This window comes from Camarhynchus parvulus, chromosome 15, assembly GCF_901933205.1.
Source record: "Camarhynchus parvulus chromosome 15, STF_HiC, whole genome shotgun sequence".
In the NCBI taxonomy this organism is placed as follows: domain Eukaryota; kingdom Metazoa; phylum Chordata; class Aves; order Passeriformes; family Thraupidae; genus Camarhynchus; species Camarhynchus parvulus.
Genome location: NC_044585.1, coordinates 10,494,823 through 10,518,728, shown reverse-complemented (window position 1 = coordinate 10,518,728; position 23,906 = coordinate 10,494,823). Strand labels below are relative to the sequence as shown.

Sequence of the window (23,906 nt, the reverse complement as noted above, 5' to 3'; positions counted from 1 at the left end):
GAGAGACCCCCGGGATCATGGACCCTGACCCGTCCCCACCTTGTTACCAGCACGGAGCACTCAGTGCCATGTCCAGGCCTTCCTTGGACACCTCCAGGAATGGGGACTCCAAATCTCCCTGGGCAGTTCCAATCCCTGACCACCCTTTCCATTAAGGAATTCCTCCTGCTGTCCAACCTGAGCCTCCCCTGGCACACCTCAAGGCCGTTTTACCTTGTTTGTGTCCCTTGTTCCCTGGGAGCAGAGCCTGACCCTCACATTGCTACAATCACTGATTATGATCAGCAATTAGTGTGTGTTAGTGATGAGCAATCCCGTTTTCCCCAGCACTTGAAGGGGTGTGTGTATAAAACCCCATTTGGGGGTCCCTGGTTTTGCTGGGACACTTGAGTGGCTGCCCAGGGTGGAGCCACCATCCCTGGAAGTGTTCAGAGCCCTTGGCCCCAGGGTTTGGTGGATCTGGGGAGGTTGGATTGGATGGTCTTGGAGATCTTGTCCAACATAACAATTCCATGATTCTGTGTGCATAAACAAACACTTCCCCTGTAGCTCTGCAGCTGTGCTCCAGCCTGTCCCTGGTTGAGGTGTGGGTGTCCCTGGCCCCTCCATGGTTCCCAGCATGTCCCTGAGCAGCGCTGCCCGCGCCCAGACCCCTCTGTGTGCCGGGATCCGGCAGCTCCAGCTGATCCAGCAGCGATCCAGAGGGGTCTCTTACAAAGCCGTGGTCTTTGAGGAGAGCGGGGTGCTGCTCCCAGCCCCTCACAGGACAGCCACAGGTGTGTATTCCCATTGCTGACCCCACACAATCACAGAGTGTCCTGAGCTGGGAGGGACCCACAGGGATCATCATCCATTCCTGGCCCTGCACAGACACCCCAGCAATCCCTGAGAGTGGTGTCCAAATTGTCCTGGAGCTCTGGCAGCCTCGGGGCTGTGCCCATTCCCTGGGGAACCTGGGCAGTGCCCAGCTCAGAAATAGCAGGGAAAGAACCTTTCTGAGCCCTGGCACAGCTCCAGTCGTTCTCTTGGTCTGGTCCCTGGTCACCAGAGCTCCTGTTGTTCCTGTGCTTGGATGGAAGATAAATTTCAGGTGCCTCTTTCAGCTCTGGTGAGACACCCAAGAACTTGTGATGGTGGGACCTGTTGTGCCACCAAAAGTCACAGAAGTAACAGTGACCACCCTGCACCCCCCTGGTAACAAAACTGTCCTGTGGTGCCACCACCTGATGCCACCCAAGGCTGGTGCAGCTTTAGGAATTCTCCACACTGAAAACAGGGCTGAGGTGCTGCAGCTCCTGCAATGCCCAAACCCTTTGCTCTGTGCTGTGTCAATCACCCCAGTGCAGCACATCATTCTCACAGTGCTGGGCCTGTGTTGACCCCAGAGGGACTCCCAGCTGATTTCCCACTCTGCTGATGCCCTTTCCTGGCTTCCCTGCCCTTCTCCATGCAGACTGGGAGGCCCGGAGCTGCATTCCAGCCGGCACCATCCAGCAAGCTGCCCTGTCTGGAGGGGAGAACAGCCTCTCTCTGCAGTATTCCAGGGGAGAGCTGACAGCTGTGGAGTTCCTGCAGGAATTGGGACAGCAGTGCTTTGAGATTGTAAGCCAACTCCCCCCTGCTCTCCCTGTGCTTCCTGGCTGCTTGGAAACAGGTCCAGTGAGGAAAGAGGAGCTTTAAAAAGAAATTCTGTGGTTGAAGGCTCTGGATTTTCCATTTAGGAAGCACTTCTGTCAGAGCAGGGCAGATTTCCACCATTATCCCGGTGCCTGGGCAGGGCAGGCAGATGAATTTGCCGTAATTTCCTATTGGAATAAAGTCATTTTTAAACATCTCAGTTTAAAATGCAGATTCCTTTCCTGCCTGCTGATCTGTCAGTGTCTGTCTCTAACCTGCCTTGATCCCATGGCAGGCACAGTCCCAGTGATTTCTCTCTTCCAAAATGAGCCCTTTATCTCTGCTGCAGAATTAGGAATGTGAGAACATTTGTTTATTTGGGCAAAGCAATTTAGCTGAGAGATTCCCTGCTTGCCTTCGGCTGCCAGAGGCAGCAGGACAGCAAGATAAGATGATCAGATAACCTACCTACCCAACCACTCTTATTTTCACCCCATTCTGGCCCATTATCACTCCCGGGGTTTCTCTGTTTCTCAGGCAAATGTCCGTGTTCCAGTGCACTCCTTTCTCTGGGATTTAATCCGAAAGGAGGTGAGAAAACAGCTCCCCATAATGGCAGAAGCAGCTCAGTGTATCCGGGCAGAAGGGCTCCAGACAGCTCTGCTGAGCCACAGCTTGTGCCTGGGGCCTGGAGAGAGGCTCCTGCCCCTGGAGCAGCAGCACTTTGATGTGGTGAGTCTGGATGGATCCCAAACGGGGCTCTGCTCCTCCACCTGTGAAAGCAGCAACTGAAATTCTTTAAGTGCAGGTAGCAGATGAGCAGCAGCACAGTTTGGTCGACATCAGGCTGGGCGAACATTTCCTGACACAATTCCTTGTAGGCACTTGGAGAGGGGCTGAGTGACATTTGCAAATCCACTGCAAAGTGCCCACACAACCACGAGTCTCTGTGTAACAGGCACAGGCAGTGATGGAGACAGAGGACTTGGAAGCTGGAACACCAGACTAGAAATAAATGTTATTATTCAGTGCCCTGCCTATTTTAAAAAAACCAAACAAACAAAAAATAAGCTTTAAAAGAGTAAGGACTCTTCAAAGAGTTTATGCACCCCCTGTGCTACAGAAACCCACTACCCCAACATGCTGACCTGTGTGAGATGAGGAGCAGATGCTCCTCTCCCAGCAGAGTCTCCTTTCCCAGCACACTTCACTTTGCAGAGATGACACAGATTAGCAGATTAGGTGACACATGAACCTCAAGGCTCCAATCCCCACAGCCTCTCCAGTGTGTGCTGCTCCTGGAACAGAAACAACAGCCCTACACAGCAATTAGTGGGGGAAAAATAATTGAATGTTGGTTTCCATTAGTGTTGGCTTTATATCCATCCAATGGATTCACTGCTGTTCCTGGAGTGGTGCAGAGCAGGGGAATGGCTGCTTGGGTTGTTCATGGCTGTGAGGGCAGTGGGAGTGTTCAGACACTGAGTCAGTGCTGTTTTGATCCAGATTTTAGGTGGATGGTTGTGGTCAACACAGCTGCTGTGGAGGTGCCTTTGGGGTGGCTGGTGGGTGCAGTGCCCAGGACGCTGCTTCTCCTGAGCCTTTGGAAGGTGCTGCCATCCAAAGCTTCCTTGGACAGCACTGAACAACTGGGCTGGGACCAGTTTGGTCTCCCACATTGGGACATCTCATTGGATATCTTCCATCCCAGGACTGGCTGATCCTGTTTGGCTGATTTGAGCTGAGGAGCCACGGCCAAAGCAGTTGGCACCCACACAGTCCCTGGAACCACGGCCTACCCAGCTCCACATCCTTTATTTCTCATGTTAATTAGACCAGTCTCTTTCCCACCCTCCCATCTCCATTCCAGCACTGCCCAGGTGTTTGTGGTCACAGCAGGCTCATGCATATTCCATCTGTTGTTGCTGTAGATGGTTGAATCACATCAGGAAGGGATGCCCAGGCCAAATCCTGGGATCTACAAGCTGTGCTTGGAGCGCCTGGGTGTGCGGCCCCAGGAATCCATCCTGCTGGACAGCAGCAGCCAGAACCTGGAGGTGGCAGCCCAGCTTGGCATGAAAACAGTGAAGGTACAAAGTGACAGAGCCAGGGTGGGATTTGGGGGTGGATTTTGGATCCAGAAGCTGTTTGGTTTCACCAGCTCAGGATTTCCAAGTGGCAGTGGCCGACTCTTGCCAAGCCTTTTGTTCCAGCCTTGCTTGTCCCTGCAGGATGTGGTGGGGTTAAAGCAGGGATCACTAGCAAAGTCTGCTCTGGGCTGTTTCACTCATGGCTCCAAACCCTGTGTAACCTCAGGGAAGTCTCTCCTTGTTCCAGTTCCTCTGTTCCCTATTGGAGAAACAGCCCCATCCCTATGGTTGAGACAACCACAGCAGAAAATGAGCCCCAGTTAATGAATTCCCAGAAACTCTGAGGCATCATGGATGAGTCAGCTGGGGACTGCCAGGCTACCCCCAGGCTTTGGGGTCACTGAGCACAAGGGTTTTACTTTGGGGACCATTGGGAAAAGGGCAAGAGTGGGACTGGTGGGAAGAGTGACCTCCACTCCCCTGGACTGCACGCAGGGAATTCCAGCTCTATCCCAGCCCAAGCTCACAGTGCCTGTGCCACCATCACAGGTCTCTCCAAGGCAGAGTAGAGGTGGGAAGCTCTGTGTTGGCAGGGAATGACCCAAGAATTCCTGTGTGGCAGTGGGTCAGTGCTGATGGACTCACAGATAAATGCATCCCAACCGGGCAGGGCTCTCTCTTTCCCAGGAAATTTTGTCTTCTTGCTGTCACCCAGTGCTACTCTCTCCCTCCTGGTTTCAGGTTGATGATCCAGCAGCAGCACTCAAAGAGCTGGAAACCCATCTGGGATTTCCTTTGCAAGGGTTTGTTCCCTATACTCGTTCAGTGAGACCAGACATGGAAATCCCAAAGGATCATCTGCAAAAGTACCTTGAGGATGTTCTTGGTGCCCACCCAACAGGTATTGCCGTGGGTTTGGCCCTTCCATCAGAAAACCTGGATATTCTGGAGCTATTGGCTTTTTCCTATGACATAGGGACTGAAAAATAATATTAATGAAAGGTTCATAATCTCCAAGCAAAGAGCACATCCATTCCAGTTTCAGTGATCCAGCACTTTCCTAGAATTAAGAAACAACATTTTAGGACTTCCTCATTTTGGGAGGGGTTGAGCACAAGTTGGCAAAGAGATGCCAGGAATATTCCTGTCCTGTGAGGCAGCTGTGAGCTACTGCCATGTTCCCCAGGGGTTTGGGACACAGAGGGAGATCTCAGCATCTCAGCCCCAGGTGCAGGAAGGGGATGGAAAGCCTGGAGAGGTGCTGACCCTCTGCTCCCTCCTCCCAGCCCCGCTGGAGTTACGGCAGTTTGACCACGGAGAGTCCACCCGGAGCTATTTGGTGAAGTTTGGAGGTCGTTTGCTGGTGCTGAAGAAGGAGGAGGAGCCTCCCTCAGGCCCCTCAGGCCCTTCTGTCCCAAGGGAATACAGGTGAGGGGGTCCTGCTGCAGTTTGCTGTGCCAGAGGAGCAGGACGCGTGGGGAGGATCATTTATGGCCTCCCCTTGTTTTCCAGAGTGTGGGATAGGACTGGGGGCTCCGGGCCATGGGAAGATGTGGGTGTGCTCCTTTCACCTCCCCCCAGCCACATGATTTCAGTATATTTAAAGCTGAGCTCAGTGATAAGGTGTGTCTGCCTCCAACACAGCAGTTCCAGGACTGATTCCTTGCACCTCTGTCCCTCCCTGGCAGGGTCCTGAAGGCTCTGGCTGAGGCTGGTGTTCCTGTGCCCCCTGTGCTTGCTCTCTGTGAGGACAGAAGGTAATCCTGTCCCTCAGCTTTCACTCTATGCTTGGCAACTGCAGCCAGATTCCCCCAAAGGTGAACAGAGAGGGAACCAGAGCTCACAAAGTGCTCAGAACATTTGTGCAGCGTGGGGCTGGAGGAGCCTCTAGAAGTTCAAAGAACAGAATCACTTTTATTTGGTTTGGTTTAGGTATGTCCCATTTTAGCAATTAATCCAAAAGCTCTCTTTGAAAAGCACTCATAAAGCAATATTGTAGGGCTTCCTGCTGACTCAGAGTGCTCAGGTTTGCAATAAAGAAAGGATTTTTCCAACTGCCAGACCTCAGGCAGCAGTGACAGCAGCAAATCTGTGACAGGACAGCCCTCAGGCCTGCAGCCTGCTCAGATCTCTGCTGGCTGCAGCACTCAGTGTCTGCACTGCAGTTTGCTGTGTGCCCTCTGCTGCTGGTGTTTGTGAGCAGCCTGGCAGCCCAGCTCACAGGCACTGCAGGGAGCAGGGGAGCTCTGGAGCTGCTGGAGCTCTGGCTCCAGGCTCAGCCTTCTGGAGCTGGAGGGGCCAGGGCTGAGCATGGCACAGCCAGGGGCACAGCCTGAGCTGGGCTCCAGAGAGCGCCCAGGTGCTGCAGGGTGAGGCCTGGGGGGCACGTTCAAGGTGCAGGTGAGATCTGGGGGGGAGTGGCAGGATTGACCTCAGCCCCACACATCCCAGTTTGCCTCCCCAGCATCCTTGGCTCTCCTTTCTTGCTGCTGGAGCACTGTGCTGGCCGCATCCACCGCGCCCTGTCCCTGCCCGCGGTGCCGCCGCGCCAGCGCGGGGCCTGGTACGGGGCCATGGCAAACGTCCTGGCCAGGATCCACAGCCTGGAGCTGGGAGCAGCCAAGCTGCAGGACCTCGGGGAGCACGGTGAGAGCAGCCTCTGCATCCTTCCTTCTCCTGGGTGTCAGCATTTCAAGGGATGGGCAGGATGGACCAAACTGGGGGTAGGTGGGAAAGTGAGGATGAGCAGTCCAGAGTCTGAATCCCCAGGTGTGGTGGGAGGGTGTGAGGAGCTCTTCCAATCCAGGTTTCCTGTGAGTTCCCAAAGTTCTCCTACCTCCCAGAGCTTCCTGCCAGGTTTGGTGCCATCTCTCCCCACTGTGGGCACAGCAGTAATTTCTTTGCTGCCATCTCTGACCAAACCTCCCCAAGCATCCCCTCCAGTCCTTCTGCAGAGACAGCTCACCTTCCTGGAGCTGGTGGAGAAGTTACATTTTTGTCCAGGATTTGATTCTTTCCACCTGAATATTAAGTCCAGTGCCCAGTTAAGAATGTATGAGACCCCTGGAAATTGCAATTAAATTATTAGAGCTTAAATCAGGGTTCTGGACTGAGATCTGCTTGGCTGTTCGACTTTTTCTGTGTCCCTTTTGAAGCCTCTTTGTGCCTTTCCCTGGGAGCCTCCTTTCCTCTGTTCCAGGAAATTACATTCAGCAGCAGGTTGAGACCTGGACAAAGCAATATAGAGCTGTGGAAACTCACGTGATCCCAGCGATGGAGAGGCTCATCCAGTGGCTGCCTCTGCATTTTCCTGAATCCCAGAAGACAACATTGGTGCACGGTGATTTCAGGTACTGCCCTGCAGCACATCCCAGGCAGGATGGGTGTAAAATGAGTGTAAAACAAGGGCTGAGTGTAAAATGACCCCCAAACTGCAAAAGGTGCTGATTGGGCTGGGGCAGCAGCTTCAGAGCAGCCCAAAAGGGTGGGTCTTGGGTCAGGGTCAGCATCCCCAGGGAATGAGATTGAGTTTCTTCATCCAGGAGCTGCAAATGCTGGTCTGACGGTGGAGGATCATCAGCTCTTCCTGCAATACTCAGGAATCAGCCCTGATCTGAGGCTCTGACTAACTTGGTTTCATTCTCCAAAGCCCAGTTTAGTCCATTATTAACCAGGGGGTTCAATATTGTGGAACCTCCATCCTCTTCTTGCAGAAATTAATGTTTCACTTTGTGCTGCCTTCCAAAGGACTCTGCAATTTTTGAAGAGAATGAAGAGCACTGAAAGCACCTACTGCTGCTGAGCACTGGGATTTTTCCCTCCTCTGGGGACTTTCCTGATCTCTTTTTCCCTCTGACACAGGATGGACCACCTGGTCTTTCATCCAGACAGGCCAGAAGTCCTTGCTGTGCTGGGCTGGAAGTTTGCCACTCTAGGAGATCCCCTGTGTGATCTGGCGAATAACTGTGTGAGCTTCTTCCTGCCAGCCCACTTTGGTACTTGCAGAGGTACAGAGGGGCACAGTCACCTTTGGCACAGCAGAGGAACCAGAGCTCAGAGCAGATCAGCCCCTGCCCAAGCAGCTCAGCTGGCAGTGGGGCTCAGTGCAGCTTGAAAGGGCTCTGGGTTTGCATTGTTTTCCCTCTCACTCCAGCTGGGAAGCTGGGCAACTCTTTTGGGTGGGAAAGTTGTAAAGCAGATCAGGACTGGTTTGTGCACTAAGTTATACATTTGTTAAAAAAAGTACAGGATTAAACAGAGAGGTTCCATCATTTAGGAGAAATCTCTGTCAGTCACAGTTTCACCCTAACCAGGAGAAGTGCCCCATGTGCATTTTGGGGCAGGGGCTGGTGCCAAACCCCAGAGCTCCGTTTGGAGCCAGCACAGAGCTGTGCAGGTCTTGGAGGGTGCAGGTGTCTCCATGGAGGGGCCTGGCTGTGCCACGAGGCTCTCACCATCCCCTGGGAGCTCTGAGCTGCTCTGACTCCCTGGTACCTCTTCCCATCTTCCAGGCTTGAGGGAGTGTGACTTGGGGCACCTGGGGATCCCCACAGCAGAGGAGTATTCCCAGATGTACTGTGGCCACATGGGAGTGGAGCACCCAGAGAACTGGAATTTCTACCTGGCCTTTGCCTTTTTCCGCCGGGCTGTGATGCTGCAGGGACGTCACCGTGGCTCCCTGGCAGGTGAGGAGCCACCAGGGCAGCTGTGCCCTGCAGAGGGCACAGCCAGGGGCACAGAGCTGCCTCCCTGCTCCAGCACAGGCTGTTCCTGCCTGCTCTCTGTGCTGTGGGGTCTCTCCTTTCCTGGGAGAACTGAGCAGAGGCCAAAGCTGGGAGCCCAGAGCTGTGTCCTACAGATGGAGCTCTCAGGCCTTCCAGCTCAGCACCAGCCTTTGCCAAGGGACTCACAGGGAGGTGCTGAGAGCTCTCAGTGCTGTTGTCTGCACACATCAGGTGTGGCCCTGAACCTTTGTCAGCATGAAATCTGAAGTTATTTTCACATCCCTTAGAGAGGAGTTTCCCCGAATCCTGCTGGGCTGGCCCAGAGGAGGGCAGGTGATGCTGTTTGGCGTGTGACTACCTAGCACAGGCTTTTCCAAACAAGTGTCCTGTTCTCTTGTCCCCAGGGAGGCCAGCTCCAGGTGACAGCAGCCCCAAGGACGCTGAGTTTGTGGCTGATCTGGCTTGGGATTTTGCCGTTAAAGAAGGATTCCGTGTGTTTGAGAACCTCCCTCCCACAAAGCTGCTCCTGCGCCGTTCCAGCACCTGGGCTGGGCAAGGGCCTCTCCTGGGCAGGAGTTTCAGCACCTGGGCACGGCCCGGGGCAGCCCCTGTGCCCAGAGCCCCCCTGGGCACTCCCCCCAGCAGCCTGGAGGGGATGGCCCAGGGGCTTTGCTGCAAGATGGAAAATATGGGCATCCAGAGGGGCTTTCCAAGTTCCCATTCCAGAGGGACTCCATGTCCTCTGCCAGAGCTGCAGGTGAGACATCTGTGCTGAAGCTGCTTTGCCTCACCTGGCCCCGGGTGGGGATTGTGGCCTCCAAGTGTCCTGGCTCCTGATCATGTCAGACATTTGGCATTCCTGGAGCCCAGTGGCTTGGAGGAAAAGGGCTGGGTCCATATGGCTGCAACAGAGTTCATATCCTAGGAAACAGTGATTTTGGAAACACTCCCTTCCAAGAGGAGCAGATTAACACCAGCCCAGCTGTGGTTGCTCTCCCAGGTCCTGCCATCCGTGCTGATGGTGTGCCCAGAGCAAGGCTGGGCTGGGCTTTTCAACACTTGCCAGTCCAGGAAGAAATGGTTGTTCCTCCTCCTGTCTCCTTCTGGGAAAGGCTGAGTTAATTCCCTTCTCTCTCTCCCTCTGGTGCTCCCTTGAGAGGTCCCTTGCACCTCCCCAGCTTCTATTCACAGTGTGAGTGGAAGCAAACAGCCCCACCCTTGGGCTGCTACCAAGATTATATTCCTAATTATTCTAGTGACATTATCAAATTCTACTGCGTTGCTTAACCTCCTTTCAGCTGCCAAAAAAATATCCAGGTGCCCTTCCAAAGTGTTTCCTTGTGCTTTGGAGAAACCAGCAAACACCAGCGTGTCAGGGCACTTGGCAGCTGATGCACTGAGAAGGTGGAAAGGGCAAGGAAGCAGCAGCTGTGGGGAATTTGGAGGTGCTGAGATGAGCAGATCTCCTTGCCCTTCCTCGAAACACTCATCTTTGCCAAGTCTCCAAAGATCAGGATTGCCACACTCTCTCTACTCCATGCCTTGGGCTTGTGGAGATGTGTGACACCACAGAGCCCCCTCATCCCTGTCACCTCCACATCCATCCCACTGCCCTTTCCCTTGGCATCATCCCTGCACTGTCAGCCTTTGCTGTTGAAGTGTGTTGTGAAAGCCAGGGGAGGAGTTTTGCTGCCTGCCACAGTAAGATAATGCAGAGAACTGTTACACAGCCAAATATTCCCAGCCTGGAACTGCCACAGTGCTCCAGAGCTGGGCACGGCCAAGGGCAAGGGCAAGGCTGCCCCTGCCAGCTGGCACTGCCAGGGGAGGTTCAGCCCTGGGAGCTTGGCAGCTGAGGCATTCCTGGCTGAGCAGGGCAGGATCTCAGCTGATCCTGCCTCATCCCACAGCAGGAACCAGCAGACTCCACACACTGATCCCAAAGGTTGCCTGTGCCCCCAGCTCTTGGGAGATCCTCTCCAGAGGAGCAGAGGGAAGCTCAGTTTCTCCTTCAGAGCCATGGCTGCCCGTCAGAGGGGCAGCACCAGGGGCACCAGAGCTCTCATGGGTCTCATCCTCTTCCCCCAGGCACCAGTGCCAGGACCAAGGCAGTGGCACTGATGGCTGCACAGGGCACCAAGGTGAGCAGATTCCTCAGGCTCGAGCCTTCCCTGACCCAAAAACAACCTGTGACTCCCCTGGAGTCTCCAGTCTGTGAGCTTGAGGGGTGATTTGTCCTGTGTGCTGTGGGGTCCCCAGTGAGGCTGTTTCCCCAGCACTGGGTCCCCAGGGGTTTGCAAGGCTCTGGGACGCTGCTGCCTGGGCCTGCAGCCCTGTGTGCCCACATGGGCTCTGGTGTCACTCTCCCACAGATCCCTGGAGCAAAACATCTCCACAGAGCAGATCCCAGCCCAGCACTTCCCTTGGGCCTCAGCTCCACGTCTGGCTGAGGGTCCCCAAGGGGGTCACAGGGCAGGACTCTCCAAACCAGAGCTGGGCCAGGAGCTGCAGCCCTGGGAAACCTCGGATGGGGACCCAAACCAGCCACTCTGGCATGGGAGAGGCCGTGCTGAGGGCAGCCTGTGAGCTCAATTCCAGTGGTGTTTGGTGTTATCTGCGCTCAGTGCTTTTATTGCCTGGCTCAATACGGGGCCAAGTCCACCCTTGGATCGTGGGGCTGCAGGAGTCAGAGCTGCAGCAGGGAGAGTTGGCTGGGAGTGCCCTGGCTGGGGGTGCATGACTTGGTTTTGGGAATAAAGAGAATGGACCAGCATGTCTCTTGTCCTTCAGCACATCTCTCCTTCTTCAGCACAACCTCCAGCAACTTGCAGATGCTGGAAGAATCCTCGGTGGTGGAAGCAACTGAATCCAAACCTTGAGGTCTCTGGTTTCAGGGGAGACTCCAGAGCTGAGGCAGTGCCTGCCCTGTGGAACTGGGAGAAACTGGGAGGATCCATGGTCCCATGAGTGTGCTGGGGTCTCTCTGGGGACCGTGGAGGTGCAGACTGGATCAGTGGGAGCTTTCAGTGCTTTACAGAGCCAGGGGAGTACTGTGGGAACAACTTTATGAGCATGAGCCATTTATATGTTGTATTAATTAATTATTAAAATAATGAGTAAGGTTCTTTGGGTTCTCCTGCTCCTCCAGTGTGGGTGCAGCCTCACAGCCCATCTGCCCAGGGTGGGCACCACCTGCCAGCCCTCGGGGGCACAGGAGGTGCTGCAGAGAGCCCTGCGGGGCCGTGCTGGCTCAGCACGAGGACCATGAGGCCGTAGGGAAGCCGGTAACCTGAGCCTTGGATTCTCCCGAGCTGCGGGGTGAAATTCCACCTCAACCTCGGGCATTTGGCTCTGCTGTGGAAGGGGGAGGGAGCTGAGCCTGTGTGTGCCCAGCCCGGATATTTGGGATGGTTTCCCAGCAGGCACCTGTCTCCTGCACCTCCCACCTCCTTCGGGCAGGCTCGGGGGATCGAGAGCCGCGTCTGCCCTGGGGGTTCAACACTGCTGGGTCTGCCTCCGAGCCCCAGGGGATGACGGGGCTGCTCGAGAGAGCCAAAGGCTCTATTTGACACGCACGGGGGCTCAGTGCCATGGCTGTCCATGCCGGGATCAGGCACAGACAGGGCTTAGCCCCGAGCTGGAGCTCAGCTCTGTGACGCGCCCTGGGGACACCTTGAGCCGCTCGTTCTGGGGGACACGGGGACATCTCTGCAGGGACAACAGGTTTGGCATCTCCCGCGGGTGGTTTAACACGAGCAGGGCTGTGACAGGAGGAGAACACGGCGGAACAAGAGGTCCTTTCGAGTGCCGCTTTCTAAAGGGCTGCCCAGGAGCCCCTGCCCGGGAATTCATCCACCACCCTGCCAGGGACACGGGCGGACAAGGATGAGGGAGGCTGAGACCCAGCACAAGAGGATTTCTTTCCAGCTGATCCGGGAAACGCACGGCTTAATCCGTGTCCTGCTGGATAACCTGGGGCGGGCGCTTTGTCTTCTCTGGGCTGGGCTGTTTCTCCCTGCACAACTGGGCTGATACTCCCCTGGATAGGAGAGAAATGCCTGGAAATTGCAAATGCTGGAACCTTCAGCAAGACCTTCAGCGACTTGGGATGTCCAGGACAGTGGGTGAAACTACTCCTGAGCTCACATACTCTACCATTTTTCTGTCCCCTTTAATAAATCACAGCCATCCCTGTCACCCTTCGCAGACTCCTCACTGAGTATCTTATACAGGGTAATACCACAGATCTTTTTTCTTCAGAGGTTAAAAACCTCTCTGTATTTTTTGGTCTGTGGCTTCCTTAGTGATGGTTTTGATAACCCGAGCACACCTCTGTTCCCTGCATGTGAATCTGCGCTTGGACATGCTGATGTTGCACAAGGCATCTAAAATAAACCAGAAAAAAAGGCCTTTAGCCATTGTTGGGAGCGATTTCACAAAGCCTCTCATTTGCATTCACCCAGAAACTCCCTGTTGTGAAAGCACTTCCCTGGCTTTGTTCCACTGCCCCTACACCCGGGAGGGATTTTTTGGGTGCCTGGGTGGACGGTAATGGTGGCACATCCGTGGAACCGAGAGTCCAGGTCCCCAAATTCTCCCTCATCACCTTCCCGCAAAAGTAACCAGCTCAGCAGAGATGTTTCTGGGGTTTTTCCCCCTCTTTTTTCCTGGTTGTTGCTTGCAACAAGGCACAAAGTTCCCCGGGCATGGGCCAGGACACGGCAGAGACGGGTCAGGGACAGGGACAGTGCTGGACACGGATGAGGCAACCCCTGTGCACCAAACCAAGCCTGATTTGAACCGAACAGAGCTGAACCGACCCGAACAGTGCTGAGCTGCGCCGAGCAACGCCAAGCTGATCCGAACCGGACCGTGCTGAGCCCAGCTGAGCTGAGCCGAGCCAAGCCAGGCTGTGCTGCTCGAACCGAGCTGGATCGAGCCTTTTCCATAGGAACCAAGGACTCCGAGCTGGTTCAGCTCGTGCCGTGCCCGAGCGAGCCGCGGTGGGCGGTGCCGAGCGGAGCCGGGCGGGCGGAGCGGGGCTGTCCCGGCGAGCGGGGCCCGGCCCGGCCCAGCTGAGCTCAGCATGCTGCGGGCGGCGGTGCGCGGCTCCCGGCTCTGCCCGGCCCTGCTCCGGGCTCCCTTCTCGGCCGCCGCTGCCTCTCCCATCCCGGCGCCCAACCCGCGCCCCGACATCGCCTATAACAAGGTAGGGCCGCGCTGGGAGCCCGGGGCACCGCGCTGGGCCGCGGGTTCGGGGCTTCCGTGTCCGCCAATGGAGCTCCGTGCGGGGCTGGGCCAGCCCGGGGTGACGCTGAGCCCGGAGCAGCCGCGGGTTTGGGCCCAAAGCCTCGGAAAAGAGGAACCCTGGGTGCAGGCCAGGTGCGGGCACAGGGCGTGTGTCCCATCGCCGCCCGGCTCTGCCCCCTTCCCCTCGCTGGGTCCAACAATTCAACAAGCTAAGGAAAAAACTCTGGGGAAGGGCACGGGAGGGAGGGGAAGGTGCTTGGCCGGTTATCTGCAGAGACCGGACCCTTACTCCAGGAAAATCCTGTGGGATCACCTGTGCGAGGTGCTGCTGCAAGGCAGCTTTCCAAGGCACCCGGCCACTCCTTCCCCGGTGGCCGTGCCCAGGCTCTTGCTGGTTATCTGGGTGTTCTGCAAGTTCTTGGCGAGTACCTCGATCTTTGCACTCCCATTCTCTTGCCACAGACCGGAAAAAAAAATACCCTTGGAAAGTAAGAGTTGGTAAAAAGCTGCTGTTAGCACCTGGTTCTGGTGTATGGGGAGCCTAAAGTTGGTTAATCTGGGAAATAAAAGAATCATTTAGATTGGAAGAGACCCTTAAGACTCATAAGAAATCCTGTAAAAGTTCTGGTGCTCTGGACAAAATCTACTCACTATGTTGTCTGTGCCTAAAGCCTTTTCCCACTCTTCAGTCTCCTGACCTGTCCCTACACAGCCCCAGCCAGGCTTCCAGCTTTTGCAAGGACCTACCAAGATGGGAACCTGTTCCAACTCATTGCTGTTTGCTGAGCTGTGAATTCTTTTATTCACTCGAGGCTGTGTTGTGTGCTTTTAGGCTAAAGTATCTCCCTCATATTGCTGCAGGTTTGGAGCCCACACAAGTCAAGCCCTTTTAATTAACCAGGCTCTTCATATGCCATCAAAGAAGCAAAGCTCCTCCTGATTCCCCTGGGATCTGGCTCGAAGGCTCACCCTGCTTGGCTTTTTCCTTGCAGATTTTCATAAATAACGAATGGCACGATGCAGTCAGCAAGAAAACCTTCCCCACCATCAACCCAGCCACGGGAGAAGTCATCTGCCAGGTGGCTGAGGGTGATAAGGTAAATGCTGGGGGGCTGAGATGGGTTTGTTCTCCATGGGAGCAGGTCCAGAGGGGATGCAGGGGAAGGCACCACCCCACGTCCCACCTGGGCAGCTCCGTGTTTGCAGCAGTGTCTGATCCGTGCAAATACCACACCAAGTGCTGCATGTGTCCTTCCTTGACTACTGCTTAAAAAAAGAGAAATGGTGGGGAATAAAGTCATGTAATCATCACCTGCCTTATGCAAGGCCCTCCTGGGAGTCTGTGGCAGAGCTGAGGTGGTGTTTCCCAGCAATTTGGGGTTTTTCCTACAGTCTGGAAACCTGTGTGTGTTCCCCAAGGGAGGAGTGAGTGAGGGAAACCCTTTGTTGTTTGCTGCTCTGTGGCAGCCTGGCTTGTCCTGGCGAGACCATTGCAGCAAGCCAGGACAGAGAACCAGGTAGGAACCAGCAAATGCCCTGACAGGACAAAATCATGGAGCAGAGACAGCTGATCAAGGAAAAAACTCCTTTGGACTGGACTCTGAAAAAGTGCCCAAAGTAGATTTCCAGAGCTTTTTCCATGCCTCGTTCTAGGATGCAAATATTAACCCAGCAGGTGACATTGCAGAAATGACCTGATGATATTTGCACTCTGTGTAGCTGAAATAACAGAGGGTGAGCACAGGCAGAGGTTGCACAGCTGCTGCACCCATCTGCTCCTCTGCCATCGCTGCTGCTTCCTCCTCACAGATGCAGCCTGGCTGGGAAAGCTGTGTCCTCACAGTGTGTGCTCACCTGCCTGGGAAAGCTGTGTCCTCACAGTGTGTGCTGAGCTTGGTGCTCCTGGGGAAAGGGGCCCAGGGTGTGCTCCCCTGCCCTGGGACTGCAGGTTCTCCCCCAGAAGCCTGGCAGGAGCTGTTTTCTCCTGCAGAGCAGGGAGAGCTTTTGTTGTTTGCAGAGAGGGAGGGAGAGCTGGTTACTCCTTCCTCAGCCTTTGCTGGGCTCCCCCGCAGGCAGATGTGGACAAGGCAGTGAAGGCAGCCAAGGCAGCGTTCCAGCTGGGCTCTCCCTGGAGGAGGATGGATGCATCGCACCGCGGGAAGCTGCTGAACCGTCTGGCTGACCTGATCGAGAGGGACCGCGCCTACCTGGCCGTGAGTGCAGGAACCACGGGGGGCTGGGCTGGGCCTCACCCCCAGCTCACACCCGGGACAGACCCACAGAGGGTGGGGAGGCACTTCTGGGGAGCTGAGAGCAACAAATCAACAGACAGGACAGATCTAGGCTGCAAACTGAGAACTGACTCAGGGCTGCACACCTGAGTTCCCCCCAGCTCCTCAGGAAACTCTGCTGTCTTTGCAGGCCCTGGAAACTCTGGATAATGGCAAACCCTACGCCATCTCCTACCTGGTGGATTTGGACATGGTGGTCAAATGTCTCAGGTGGGTTTGGAGGCCACAGCCACAGCTGGGCCATGGTACTGAATCTCTGCAGGTTCAGCCACCTCCAAATTCAGGGGCTGTGGGATCTGGGTCTGACTGATGGTTTCATATCAGACACTTTGGGTTTACTTTTTGCTTCTACTGTTTCTTCTTTTTCTACTTTTTGCTTCTCTGACTTCCCCAAGTCACACAAATGGTAGTCATCTGTTACAGCATAGAAATTGTTATAGGAGACACAAATATTTCTATTTACTGTCCATTCTTTAAATCACCTGTTTGGGAAATACCTGCACTGAGTTGTGACTGAAACAGAGCAAGCCTCTCTTATTTTCTGTTGGCATCAGACTTGTTATTTTAATTCCAGTGACCAAACTGTTATTGTTTCCAGATACTTTGCAGGCTGGTCAGATAAATTCCATGGCAAAACCATCCCATTAGATGGAGACTTCTTCTGCTACACAAGGCATGAGCCCGTGGGAGTCTGTGGGCAAATCATCCCTGTGAGTAAAGTGTAGCAGCAGTTCCTGCAGGGCTGCAAGAATTCAGTGTTGCACTGCAAGTTCCCCTCTGTTGCCAACCGCTGCTTCCTCCCAGGGGTGAGCAGAGCTGGGCTTGCACCAGCTGGGAGGGTTCTTACCTCACTCACCCTGCCAGAGCAGAACTGCCAGTTGATTTCATGGGCTCTGAGTGAGGTTTACTTTGTATCTGCTGATTAAAAAAAAACAAACAAGGGGTTTAAGCCCATTTATAGGAATTACCTGACTCACAAGCACAATTAAGTTTAAACTCCTGCCTAGAATTAACCCCAAAATTTTGTGTGATGAGGAAAAATCCAAGACTTCCCTAAGTGCTGATTTGAGTGGAGCTCACTGGTTCATTACTGACTGATCAGAACCTTTCAAGTTCACACCAGCAAATCTCTCCTTGTTTTTCAGTGGAACTTCCCACTGTTGATGCAAGCATGGAAACTGGGGCCTGCCCTGGCCACTGGGAACGTGGTTGTGATGAAAGTGGCAGAGCAAACCCCCTTGAGTGCTCTGTACGTGGCCAGTCTGATCAAAGAGGTGAGGACAAGGCCAGGATTCCATCACTGCTGGAGACAGGAGCAGGGAAGGGCTGTCTGCAGGAAGGCTGGGTTGATTTATCAAAAAAGAACTCCCTTGTTCATATAAATGCATGTACAGATGATGTAACTCTTGATTAGGGAAGGACTCTTTGAGGTTTATTACATAATGAACTTTAGGGTGATCAGAAAGTGAATATATATCCATATTTCTATGTGTATTCACACCTTCAAATTGTACTTGGGATGTGGGGTGGGAAGAGGAATTCTCCTGGTTGTTGCAGACAGCATTAAAATGAAGCCCTGGGAAATGAAAGGAGAAATCAAAGGAGTGAATGCTGCTGTCACAAACACAGGAGGGGAGTGAAAGCCTTGGTTTGTCAAAGGAATGATGTTGCTGTGTCCTGCTGGCATTGCCAGGCTGGATTCCCCCCGGGTGTGGTGAACATCATCCCTGGCTATGGGCCCACGGCAGGAGCTGCCATCTCCTCCCACATGGACATTGACAAAGTGGCCTTCACCGGCTCCACCGAGGTAAGGGAGCAGCCCTGGCACCATGGAATATCTCATGGCTGGTGAAATACTGCAGGTGCTTTGCCTTCTCCACCTCATTCAAAGCTGATTCCAGGCTGTGAGGTGTATATTTGCATTAGGTAAGACTCTTTTGTTCTGATTTGATTCTTTAGAATATTTCCTATTGTTTCCCCTGAGCTGTTTCCTGTTGGAGGTGAAACTCTGGGCAGACTCAAAGCCCTGACAATGAGGATTAGCATTAAATGCTGACTGAAATGTAAACCCAGAGCCCTCTTGCTGATGTGGGAGTTAATTCCAACACCTGCTCTGCTCTCCCTGCAGGTTGGACACCTGATCCAAAAGGCTGCAGCAGAGAGTAACCTCAAGAGGGTGACCCTGGAGCTCGGAGGGAAGAGCCCAAATATCATCATGTCTGATGCAGACAGTGAGTGGCTGCTGGGCAGTGTTTGGTTTGTGTATTTTACCTTGGTTTTTCCCAAGCAGAGCTGGAGGGGAAAGGAAAAGGAAGGAAAGGTCTCCAGTGTGAGGCTCTAGCCCTGACACCACCACTCTGCTGCAGCTGCTGCATTTGTGTATCAGCACTCCTCCACTCCCACTTCTTTTCCCAGTGCTGGGTAGTTCAGCTATCAACAAAAAAAAAGAATTGTTTCAGTATCTTCCCCCAGTCCTTGCCCCAGTTTTGTTTTCATTTCTCTTGGAGCACGCCACTCTTTTCTTCTCCTATGAAGTCCTGCTTCCCTCATCCCTTGCACATAAACTCATTTTTGGCCTCAATGAGCCAACACTCACTTAACTGAGCAGCTGAGTAAGGAAGAAAATTCGTCCTTAACACCTGATAATTTCCAATGAGAACTGTAACCTGCCTCAGGTTAGATATTTTTCTCTAGTCTGGGGTGCTTTAATAAAGAATGAAGTCTGCAGCTCCTGCCCTCCAACCCATGGCAAATGCTGTCAACTGAAAGGACTTTGTATCCCCAGCAGTCTGTGTGATAATTGTGCTAAAAAAGTCACAGGTCTGGTTGGGTTTGTTTGCTTATTTGTTTTCTCTCCCTCTTCCCAGTGGACTGGGCTGTGGATCAAGCCCACTTTGCCCTGTTCTTCAACCAAGGGCAGTGCTGCTGTGCTGGCTCCAGGACCTACGTGCAGGAGGACATTTACAACGAGTTTGTGGAGAGGAGTGTGGAGAAGGCCAAGGCCAGGGTGGTTGGGAACCCCTTTGACTTCAAAACCGAGCAGGGGCCTCAGGTGGGAGCAGGAAGAGCCCTGAGCTGTTATCTCTTGAAATTGTCCCAATCTTCAGTCACTGTGTAGATTAGAGTGGGAGCACCCTTGGCTCTGTTGATTACCCTAAATTGAACTGAGCCCATTATCACTGGTGCAGGAGGGAGGAGTTAATTAACCAGTGGGACAATTCCAAAACTCGGTGCTGGCATTTAAAAATGACCATTTCCCTTTGGAGATTGCTTGGCAGCCTGCTGCAATGAGGAATTGCACAGCAGCTGTTTGTCCCCTCCTGGCTCTTAGGTGGATGAGGAGCAGTTCAAGAAGATCCTGGGCTACATCAGCACGGGCCAGAGGGAGGGAGCCAAGCTGCTGTGTGGTGGCAGCCCCGCTGCAGACAGGGGCTACTTCATCCAGCCCACTGTCTTTGGGGACGTGCAGGACAGCATGACCATTGCCAGGGAGGAGGTGAGTGCTTCAGCTTGCAGTGGGAGATGTAAATAAAAGTCTTTGTTCTATTAATAGCAGTTAAAATTAGGTGGAGCAGTGGTTTTTCATTTTTTTTATAATTGATTTCTTTTAGGGGGATATCTTTTGTTAATGAGCTGTTGAGGTTTAGTGCATGATTGATAAAATGGTGTTATTTTATTGTGAGATGTTTTACTTAGGGGGAGGAACTAAGCATTCTTAATTAGTATCTTAAATCTCAAATTATATCCATAAACAGCTTTTTTATTAAGCTGAGAAGCCTCAGAGAAAAAGGGAAAAAATATTATCTCATTTGTTCTCCTGTGTTTTGCTGCTTTGGAACGTGGTTTGGAGATTGTTTATCCAACAGGTGGTTTCATGTGAATTGTTTTTACTTATTGGCCAAGCAGGGGCCAAGCTGTGTCAGACTCTGAGGAGAGAGTAATGAGTTTTCCTGAGTATCTTTTAGCCTTCTGTCTGGATCCTTTCTGTATTCTTTAGTATAGCATTATATATTATAATGTAATATATTATGTAAAATGTAATGGAAAAGAAAATGTAAAATGTAATAGAAAATAAAATGTAAAATATAATGAAATATATAATATATAATAAAATATACAATAATATATAATAATATAACAATGTATATACAATATTATATATTATATAATATATGACATATAATATAAATTATATAATATATAAAATATTAAATATAATATATAGAATACAGAATATGTAATATATAATATATAATGTAGAATATATAGAATGTAGAATATAATGTAGAATATATTATATGTAATATATATTGTATATCATATATTTAATACATAATATAATACATAATATAATATTATATATTATATATTATATATTATATATTATATATTATATATTATATATTATATATTATATATTATATATTATATATTATGTATTAAATATGATATATAATATATGACATATATTCTACATTATATAATAATGACGTATAATATATTCTACATTATATTCTACACTATATTATAGATTATATATAGAATGTAGAATATAACGTATAACATATAACATATAACATATAACATATAACATATAACATATAACATATAACATATAACATATAACATATAACATATAACATATAACATATAACATATAATATAAACCTTCTAAGAGGACATTGTCAGATTGATCTTCCCTCGCCTTTGTGGGGGCCTCAGGCAGTCCCAGCCCGTGGTTCCTGTGTTTCCCCACTCTGTGCTGGTCCTTGCAGATCTTCGGGCCGGTGATGCAGATCCTCAAGTTCAGAACCATCGAGGAGGTGATCGAGAGAGCCAACGACTCCAAGTACGGCCTGGCAGCCGCCGTGTTCACCAGGGACCTGGACAAAGCCAACTTTGTGTCCCAGAGCCTCAGGGCTGGCACCGTCTGGTGAGCCTGGCACCCCCTGGCACCCCCTGGCACCCCTTGGCACCCCCTGGCACGCTGGGCCTCTCCTTGGGATCAGTTTGACTTGGGCTGTGCTCAGGGTCATGGCAGAACTTCAGGTGTAACGGGAACTTGGTAACATTTGTGTGTCTTTTTTATAGATGTTTGTTTTTTATAGGTATTTATAGATATTTATTTTTATAGATATTTAATATCTATTAATAGAATTTTTATAGAATTTTTATAGAATTTTTGTAGATTTTTTATAGAATTTTTATAGAATTTTTATAGAATTTTTATAGAATTTTTATAGAATTTTAAATAAATTTTTTATAGAATTTTTATAGAATTTTTGTAAAATAGATTTTTTAATAGAATTTTTAATAGAATTTTTAATAGAATTTTTAATAGAATTTTAATAGAATTTTAATAGAATTTTAATAGAATTTTAAAAAGAATTTTAGTAGAATTTTTATAGAATTTTAGTAGATTTTTATAGAATTTTTATAGAATTTTTATAGAATTTTTATAGAATTTTTATAGAATTTTTATAGAATTTTTGTAGAATTTTTGTAGAATTTTTATAGAATTTTAATAGATTTTTAATAGAATTTTAATAGAATTTTAATAGAATTTTAATAGAATTTTAATAGAATTTTTAATAGAATTTTTAATAGAATTTTTAGTAGAATTTTTATAGAATTTTTAATAGAATTTTTAATAGTATTTATATAGAATTTTTATAGAATTTTAGTAGAGTTTTTAGTAGAATTTTTATAGATTTTAATAGATTTTAAAATAGATTTTAATAGAATTTTTTAATAGATTTTTACAGATTTTTAAAGATAAAGAATTTTTAATAGATATTTTATAGATTTTTGGATGGGTTTTTTATATAGATATTTGATGGATTTTTAATAGATATTTGATGGATTTTTTTTAATATAGATTTTTTTAATAATAGATATTTATTTATTTAGGCTGGACCATTTCTCCTGTGAGAGTGGCTGTCTTAGGGGTGTTCACTTGGAGAAGGCTCCCAGGAGACCTTAAAAGCCCTTCCAGAGCCTAAAGGAGCTCCAGGAGAGCTGGAGAGGGACTGGGGATGCAGGGACAGGACACAGGGAATGGCTTCCCATGGACAGAGGGCAGGGGTGGGATATGGGGCAGGAATTCCTGCTGGGAGGGTGGGGATCCCTGGGAGTCACAGCTGAGGGGGCAAACTGGACATGTGGATCATGAGAGCTGTGGGTGGGTTCTGTGTCCTGCCTGCTCCATCCCACTGCTGCTCCATGCTGCTGCCTGAGGGAGTGGACAAAACCAGGAATTCCCTCCCTGAGCTGTTGCATTCTCCCTTTCCCTTCCAGGATCAACTGCTACGACGTGTTCGGAGCCCAGGCTCCCTTTGGGGGCTACAAAGCCTCTGGCAACGGGAGGGAGCTGGGGGAGTACGGCCTGGAGGCTTATGTGGAGGTGAAAAATGTGAGTATTCCTGCAGCCAAAGCTTTCCCAACCCTCTGCTGCAGCTCCAGGATGTCCCTGTGCCATTGGTGAGGGCTGGGCTGAGAGCTGGAACCCAAACCTTGAGCTTTCCCAATCTCCAAACCTGTCCCTGACTGGGATAAACTGCTTTTTCTCCTGCCTCTCACCATTCCAGTGAATATCCCTGCAAAGAAGAAAAAAACCAACTTGTAACTTTTTTTTTTTTTAATCCCTAGGTGACAATCAAAATTCCACAGAAAAACTCCTAAAGGACAGCGACCTTCTCCACAAATTTGAAAATAATTATGCAGCTTCATGAGGAAAGCTCAACAGAGAAAATTTAGTATGCAAAAATACGTAACTCTGCATTAAGAGGTGGTTTTTTAGGTGTTTAAAGGAGCTTTTGTTTAAAAAAGAAACAAACCTACTTGGCTTTATCTTTTTAAAATACCAAATGCAGCTAACTAACAAGGCGGGATGGTTATTTTGGGAATGTATTATGTGGGTGCAGTCACCCAGAGGAGAGGGGTGTGATCTTTACATCTCTAGCTGATAAATAAGCTTATTTTTCCCAAGAAATCATTTAAATGCTTGTTTAGTCTAGGAGGATTTATAGAATAGAAAATAAGAATTATGTGTTGGCTTAGAGAACTAGGTCTATAACTCTTGTCATGTGAACTATGTTTATTTTCTGTGAGGAAAGTGAACTGAGTTCAATGTGTACCTGGGCCAGGGAGCAGCGTGAAATCTGAGGAAAAAGTGGTTTTTTTGTTCCGTCCTGCTGGTTGTAGCCACTCCAAATAAACATATTTTGTCTCAGTGCTCTCAACCCTACTCTTGTTGGGAGGTTTGTGCCAGTGCGCCCAAGCATACACAAATTCCCTCACCCGTTATTTTTAAGGGTTTGCTCTTTCTGCCCTGCCCGCTGTGCTTGTGTTGCCTTGATTTAACAGGGACACTCCGGCCGCTACCCGGCTTAAGGAGCGAGGGGTGCCAGGGCCTGAGTGAGGGCGGTGGGGCTGCCCTGGGAGGCACGGCCATGCTGTGATGTCTGGGGAGGAGCGGAGGGCACCGAGCGGCCTCTGCGGCTCCTCCATCGCCGCTTCCCCTCACGGCCCCGAGGGCGGCCATTCCCCTCCGCCTCCCGCGAGCCCCAAATCTCGCGAGATTTGGAGCCACCCGGCCGCTCAGCCCAGCGGGCGCGCCGAGTTCTCGCGAGACCTCCGGGACCCGACGAGCGGCAATTCCCTTCCGTCCCGCCCACAAAGATCTCGCGATACTTCGCTTTGCCCCGCCCCTCCGATGAAGGGGCGGGATCAGAGAGATTCGCTCCGCCCCCCGAGGCTCTGTGATTTAAACGTCATCACAAGGCGCCGCCCTTCTCGAAAGCCCCGCGGGGTCTTTCCCGTTGCCGTCGCGCTTTTAGAGCTGCCCGCAGCCGCCTGCGAACCGCTCCAGCGCCGTGGCGGCGGCTCCCAAAACGCCGCGGCGGGCGCGGGGCGGGCGCGGCGATCCCGCTCCA

At 51.0% G+C, this 23,906-nt stretch overlaps 2 protein-coding genes across 2 annotated transcripts; both read left to right on the top strand.

The window, feature by feature from the left end:
- Nucleotides 1-581: 581 nt before the first annotated feature.
- On the top strand, nucleotides 582-11,310 carry ACAD10 (acyl-CoA dehydrogenase family member 10). Its single transcript, XM_030959133.1, is given in 16 exon segments — nucleotides 582-776; nucleotides 1,454-1,602; nucleotides 2,155-2,349; nucleotides 3,549-3,707; nucleotides 4,449-4,608; nucleotides 4,994-5,135; nucleotides 5,396-5,464; nucleotides 6,172-6,353; nucleotides 6,907-7,057; nucleotides 7,569-7,714; nucleotides 8,219-8,392; nucleotides 8,836-9,188; nucleotides 10,520-10,557; nucleotides 10,559-10,572; nucleotides 10,804-11,013; nucleotides 11,222-11,310. Coding segments are annotated over 16 exon segments (2,400 nt in total). The 5' UTR covers nucleotides 582-607.
- Nucleotides 11,311-13,462: 2,152 nt separating this feature from the next.
- On the top strand, nucleotides 13,463-23,205 carry ALDH2 (aldehyde dehydrogenase 2 family member). Its single transcript, XM_030959079.1, has 13 exons — nucleotides 13,463-13,640; nucleotides 14,674-14,778; nucleotides 15,754-15,894; nucleotides 16,103-16,182; nucleotides 16,571-16,682; nucleotides 17,118-17,246; nucleotides 17,666-17,779; nucleotides 18,101-18,203; nucleotides 18,840-19,024; nucleotides 19,304-19,468; nucleotides 20,748-20,905; nucleotides 22,270-22,384; nucleotides 22,621-23,205. Exons 1-13 carry the CDS (start codon nucleotides 13,518-13,520, stop codon nucleotides 22,651-22,653), a joined length of 1,563 nt encoding a protein of 520 aa, XP_030814939.1. The 5' UTR covers nucleotides 13,463-13,517; the 3' UTR covers nucleotides 22,654-23,205.
- Nucleotides 23,206-23,906: the final 701 nt, after the last annotated feature.

What these genes read in the sequence shown, in the direction of transcription:
- ALDH2 (XM_030959079.1), top strand. Translation starts at nt 13,518, where the DNA reads ATGCTGCGGGCGGCGGTGCGCGGCTCCCGGCTCTGCCCGGCCCTGCTC. An exon ending in CCTTCACCGGCTCCACCGAG is followed by an intron (nt 17,780 to 18,100) that starts GTAAGGGAGCAG and finishes CTCTCCCTGCAG; the next exon opens with GTTGGACACCTGATCCAAAA. An exon ending in TGACCATTGCCAGGGAGGAG is followed by an intron (nt 19,469 to 20,747) that starts GTGAGTGCTTCA and finishes TGGTCCTTGCAG; the next exon opens with ATCTTCGGGCCGGTGATGCA.